The 6028-nt window shown below is 41.4% G+C and overlaps 1 protein-coding gene across 1 annotated transcript; it reads right to left on the bottom strand.

The window, feature by feature from the left end:
* Window positions 1-1026: 1026 nt before the first annotated feature.
* Window positions 1027-5785, bottom strand: GDE1 (glycerophosphodiester phosphodiesterase 1). Its single transcript, XM_014868934.2, has 5 exons — window positions 5562-5785; window positions 4372-4477; window positions 3605-3697; window positions 2465-2676; window positions 1027-2058 (listed from the first exon to the last, which is right to left on the bottom strand). Exons 1-5 carry the CDS (start codon window positions 5666-5668, stop codon window positions 1911-1913), a joined length of 666 nt encoding a protein of 221 aa, XP_014724420.2. The 5' UTR covers window positions 5669-5785; the 3' UTR covers window positions 1027-1910.
* Between the last annotated feature and the right edge of the window lie 243 nt (window positions 5786-6028).

Below are 6028 nucleotides of genomic sequence, written 5' to 3'. Positions count from 1 at the left end.
AGACATTGTAATGGCTGTGAAATAGCTTGTGTGAACTGGGTTTGCTTTCCTGAGCCATTTCTATAGTTTGTTACAGTCACTTAAAAGCAGCTTTGATGAAGCCGATCAGAACTAAGAGTGACTACTGATCAGTTTCTCATCTGTGTAAAACTATTGCTTGTCAACGGAAAGTTTACATGTCTTTTCTATGAAGGATGGATTGGAAGTAACACAACTAAGATTTATTTTTTTATCATACATGACTGTGAGATTTGATGCAGCTTCTTTTTATTCAAGGCCACAACTTTGCCACCACCTGATAATTTGTTTTGTTTAGCTCATTTTCGACTAGTGTCTGTTTTTTCCTCCCTTATTGCTCTGGAAAGAGGCACATCTTTTCCTCTTGCTCATAATTTAGGCTAAAGACAACCCAAACCCAGCCACCACAAGCACAGGAAAAAGGACAGAGTTTACACACAATGCAAGAGCAGAGTTTTTACTGTTTCCCTGCACATACAGCCATGGAGCCTGGCTGTGGGCACTGGGCATGGACCTGGTGTTTGCCCTGAGGATGGTGACTCAGCAGTGCCAGAAACTCAAGCAGCAAGAACAGTTGGACCTTTGGAGCAAGGTCCTTTGCCATGAAGAGTCATTTGCCCTTCAGAGGCCACATGGGGAGCCCCTGTTGGGCTCAGCAGTAACAGCAGAAGGCCACAAGTCTCAGGAAGGGGCAGGACACGATCTGGACATAAACCTACACATTCTATAGGAGGTGCACAGGAGGCTGAGATTGCTGCTTCTGCAGTGCAGGGGGGGTGGTGAGTGAACAAATGGAAGTGGCTCTTGTCATCCTGCCAAGGAAAAGCACCTCCTTTGTGCCTGGATGGAACTCAGGATACAAACAAAAAATCCATCCCCACCAGCAGGTCATAGCATGAGTCTGTGGTATTCCAGAAGTTTGGATTTACCCTAACTGGGACAATCTGCACTAATTTTGACATTTTACACCAATGTCCTTCTGCACAGCTGATAAAGAACACTTTCCCATGAGTTCTCAGAGATTTGTTTATTATAACTGCAGACTCTTTGGAGTTCAAGTTAAATCTGGATTACAGTTTCCATATCCCTCTGAGTGCCCTCCAATCATGCAACCAAAGGCAAACGAAAAAGACATTTCAACTCCATTTGTTCTACTGCTTACCAGCATGCAATATATAGCTTTCTCTTAAAAATAAATACATTCATGTGCTGTGTCATTTCTTCATTAGAAGAAACAATTTCCTATCCTCCTTTGGTTCTCTTAAAAGGTCTGGAAGATAAGAAGCTACTCAAGTTTTATTTGTTAATTCCCATAACCTCCACATCACACATGAAAAGTTGGTTTCTTCCTCCTCATCAGGGTTCAGCACAGCCATCTTTCTATGCAGGGCAGGGAAATATACTCATCTTCCATTTTGGCACCATTATACTATTATTTCCAGTTTCTGTTTTAAGAACAGTAATGTAAATGACTTTAAGGTGCTATAAATCAACCTCAAATTAGTATACACTTGTAGAACATGCTGTTAAAATTACTGATGTCAAGTTATGATTTGAAATTTTGACACCAAAATTGCTGATAAAAATTTAGAACCAAAATTTAAACAAAGCCAAGGAGTAGCCAGAGAATTATAAAGCCACCTGCATAGACAAGGTATGGCCCAAGGGGGTTGTCAAGTCTGATTCTTTCACACTACAGTGATTTCCTCAGACTTTGTGTGGCTGCACCACAGCTTTGGCCAGTGCACCAGAGGGCTCCTGCATTTGAGATGTGAACACAGGCAGAAGCCAACTGCTGCTCTGTCTTTCCCAGAGCTCTCCTCAGCATCCATCAGCACTTCTGCTCTCATGGCTGCAGGCCTGGCCCTGGAGGGCAGTGTGGTGGGGCTGGGTCAGTAGTGAGGGTCACAGTCCTCCACCAGGCTGTCGGTGATGTAGCTGCAGTCAAGGACACTTTCGTAGTAGCTTTTCTCTGCAAACGTGTTCACTGTCCAGGCAACCACTCGAATTCCTCTGGAAGACCAGTGCCTCACATAATCCCTGCAAGGAACAGACACACCTTGAGAGGAGCCTGACACTACACAGAGTTAAGGCAGACAGTGCTGAGGCTACAGCTGAGTTTTGGTCTTGCATCAGCATCACATCAAGGGACAATAGTGTCACCTTCTGCAACATAATCTTTTTGTGTCTTATTGTAAATAGGCAAAAGCAACAAACGCTTTTTCTTACTTAGATTAAACAGAATTAAAACTCTAATAGAAGGTAAAAATTCAGATAAAAAAGATAGAAGCTTAAAATCATAAAACAGGGCAGAGTAAAGCAATTATCAAGATACCTTATCCAACACTAAATGGAACATTTTGATAAACACATACTGTGTTAACTCCACCCTACATACTAACAGAAGAGAGTATCTCCTGAAACATGAGCAAACTTTAACACTTACTGAGAAACAAAATTTTTCTGTATGAGGAAAGCTGAAACCCCACACAATCGCCACAAGAAACTGTGTAGGCTCCAGTCCAGAATGACATCCAGCACCATGTACAAGAAATGCTTCCAGAAGGAACTGAATCGGGGTGTCCCATCTCCCAGGTGACTCAGCTGCCAGGGCCTGTGTGTCAGTGCTGTCACTACATTTCTGTCAGCTTGTCTCATCTGGAGGACAAAGGAGAAAAGACTATAATTCATCCAAAAGCCCAGCTGCATTAAATACAATTATTGAGAGATTATATACAAAGTCCTAGCTTGCATTTACAACTCTACCAGAATCCTTCTGCCCTTCTGTGGATACTGGAGTCAGGAAAAACAGTGATGTGAGTTTTCCCAGGCTACTCGAAGGAAAACAGAAGGGAAAGAATTAACAACAAAGTTGCCCCTTGTGGACGCAGGCAGTGCCTGTAAAACGTGATGTTTTGGTAAAAGCATGTTTACAAGAGGTGTTGCCTTCCTTGGACCAATGGGCTGATCCTGATCTTGGTTTAGTAAACTAGTTTATAAAATGCATGCACTTCTACAATAAATTGCTCCTTCTGTTTTCTGAAGGAAGCCATGTTGCTCTGTTCCTTTGTCACTCTCTAGCAGACAGTGACACCCTTCCCCTCCAGATCCTTTTGTAACTCTTTTAGAAAGATGTTGATTATATTTTATAGGGTTTTTTCCTTCAAATCATACTGAATAAACACCAGGTCTCATGTTAAAGAACTTACATAGCAGTTATGTAATGTATATAATGAGAAAAAAAGTAGACTTGGCAAAAAGAATGAGGAAAGAGTTTTAGGAGTCATCTAGAATAAGAGGTTTATTTAGCAGGTACCTTGCACACAGATATCTGGCCAGACACCAACTAGAAGAGCAATGCACATCTGTCTGCACTGCTTTCAGAAGGGAGGCAATTGCTGTAGATTCCTATTTGCATCTAATGAGTAGAGCAATCTAATAAGATCATGCATTATGCTTCATTTATTTTTAAAAGCCTTAGGAATTTGAACAGCCCAAAAGTAACCTGGAACTGGGAGTTTAATACCATGCTGAAATTCCTAGATAGGACTAAAAAAATAAAAAATAAACTTTTAGGAAACATCACCTTATAAACAACATCTGGCATGAAAGAACAGACTATGCTACTGTTATACAACTGTGGAAATTCTTGGTAGAGTTGTTTCAGGGCACCAACTGCCTGCAATTAGAGACACACAGCAATGTTATACATACACTCATATTTAATTTACACTGCAAAGTCATTTTAGAACAATCTTAAAAACATTTCCCTGTTGTGTTGCAAGATTAAAATAGAAAGGGAGAAGAAGAAAAACAGCTTCTTGTTTATAGCATTAACACAGAGATGACATTTTGGTTTTTTGCAAAAGAATTTCTGTTCATTACTCTATTTACAACAATGAGTAGGATTCTCAGTGTTTGAAATACCTTTAAATATGTTGTGGATATAATTTTTTAGTACTACCTAGGCTTTAGCTCAAGAGGAAAATTATTTATTCCTATATTTTGCTAGGCTAAAGAAAAAAACGTTAGTGATGGATCATTTGCATCTGCCTTCAGTAATGCACACTATAGATCCCTCGTTGGAGGCTGAAGATGAGGTTCTGACTCCCCTCAGCAGAGCACAGCAGGAATTCCCCTGGCTCTGTTTCACAGCAGTGCTGTGAGCCGAGTGCAACCCTTGCACAAGCCTTGTGCCAATTTTAAGCTGCAGCTTCCCAGGACAGCTTTGGGTGACATAAGCAGCAGACCCGGGCCCATGTTAAAGAAGGGACTGTACCACAGGGACCAGTTTGAGACCAACACAACAGCAGGTCAGAATCCCAAAGAAGGGGTGAGGGGAGTGAGTAGTACCTGATTTGCATGGCCTTTGACATCAAAGTAGATTGTAAGATTGTGATGCATAGACTCCACAACAGCGTCTCTCAGAGTTGGTACCTTTTCATCTGGGAATTGGCTCCTGTAGAAACAGAGAACTCATTGGAATGCAGTCAACACACACATGGGCCTGCATATCACCAACCACACAGGGCTGAGTCAGTTTGCTGCTGCAGTGGTACTGGAAGTGGGATCCAGTGCCTCACCCCAAAACACCAATCCCAGTTCTTCACCTCCTTCCCCAGCTCCCATAAGCAAGCTTTCAGTCCCAAACTGTTGCTCCTAATGCACTCCCCAGCCCTGAGCCAGAAATGCATATCCTGGCAGAACAGGGAAGACAAGCTGAGGATTCAGCAGAAGCAGCTTCACCCATCAATAAATCATTCCTGATGAGGTGACAGTTCATTCATTCCTGACAGAGAACAGCAGCTGCTCAGCAGACACTGCCTGTGGAAATTCCTGCTGCGTGGCCCAGGTGATCACCTTTCCAGTGAGACAGGGAACATAGACCTTCTGCCACACACTCACAGGTGGCATGTCTGTAGCTCTGTAATTCCCTAATTCAGTGGCTCAGGAGCACACAGAGTTCTTCCTCTGAAAGGGACTCACTTATGATACTGCAGAAGTTGCATTGTTATCAAATTCTTAGTAATGCATATTTTCCCCTGCATACCCCTAAGACGGACCTATTCAGCCACTAGGATAAGTGAGACCACCCAAAATCTGTACAGCTCCTTCAACAGTATAAACCTGATGTGTAGAATCCCCAAAACACAGTCAAGAAATACATATGAATAAAATTAATCCTAGAAGTAATTCTTCTAGCCAATTCTGACATATCATGAAGATTCCAGCACCTTTAGTGTCCTGCAGTCAATTTAGGACAAGCTTATGTAGAGATTGACCTGTTTTACATTAGATGCCTGTGGATTTTGTCCTTGAAAGCCAGTTTATCTTCACTCTGTTTCACTGTTCCTAATGTACAGATGGGTAAAGAGATATAGTCTCATATGCCTCTAAAATCAAATTAGAAGTAGCATATAGGACTAAGTTTTAAATTTAAAAAAAATTTAATCAAAATAGATTGACAGATCAAATCAATAATTCTGTTCATCATTAATTATTTTTCCACTGTTGAAAGCGTAATTTCAGAATCGTTCATTTACCGTAGCCTGTGTTTTGCAGATGGATTAAGCTTCCTGATTTCCTCAAAAGTCAGGTCCTGCAGTCTCCCAGCCCCATCAGTTGTCCTTTCAACTGTGTCATCGTGCATGAGAATGGGGACACCATCTGCACTAAATTCAAGATCCAGCTCCACACCCGTTGCTCCATTCTCAGCTGCCTTAAAAAAAAATTAAAAATCGCATACACAACAGAAGAGACAGTTTTATAGATTTGGCACAGCTATAATTAGCTTGTATTTTGGTAAAAATAAAATATGAATCTACTTTTCAGTAGTCTTCATCTGCAGAACAAAGCAGGTTTTATCCAAGTCATTGTTAGAGCATTCATAGATCAACTGAACCATCTAATCTATTTCACAGCTGACACCATAATGATTCTGCCTCAGTCTCAGGACTGGAACTATTGCAGGATAAAAATGCAGAAAAGAATCCTGCTCTCTCCTTCTGAT

Source organism: Sturnus vulgaris, chromosome 16 (genome assembly GCF_052056855.1).
Source record: "Sturnus vulgaris isolate bStuVul1 chromosome 16, bStuVul1.hap1, whole genome shotgun sequence".
NCBI classification, from domain to species: domain Eukaryota; kingdom Metazoa; phylum Chordata; class Aves; order Passeriformes; family Sturnidae; genus Sturnus; species Sturnus vulgaris.
Note: the sequence above shows the minus strand (reverse complement) of the source record. Positions and strands in the feature narration are given on the sequence as shown.

Bases quoted from the DNA above. Each gene is read 5' to 3' on its own strand.
- GDE1 (XM_014868934.2), bottom strand. From the start codon at position 5,668: ATGCACGATGACACAGTTGAAAGGACAACTGATGGGGCTGGGAGACTG. The intron at 3,698-4,371 runs GTACTACTCACT...CTCTAATTGCAG, and splicing joins TCAAAGGCCATGCAAATCAG to GCAGTTGGTGCCCTGAAACA. The intron at 2,677-3,604 runs GTGATGTTTCCT...TTTGTCCTCCAG, and splicing joins TGCCAGATGTTGTTTATAAG to ATGAGACAAGCTGACAGAAA.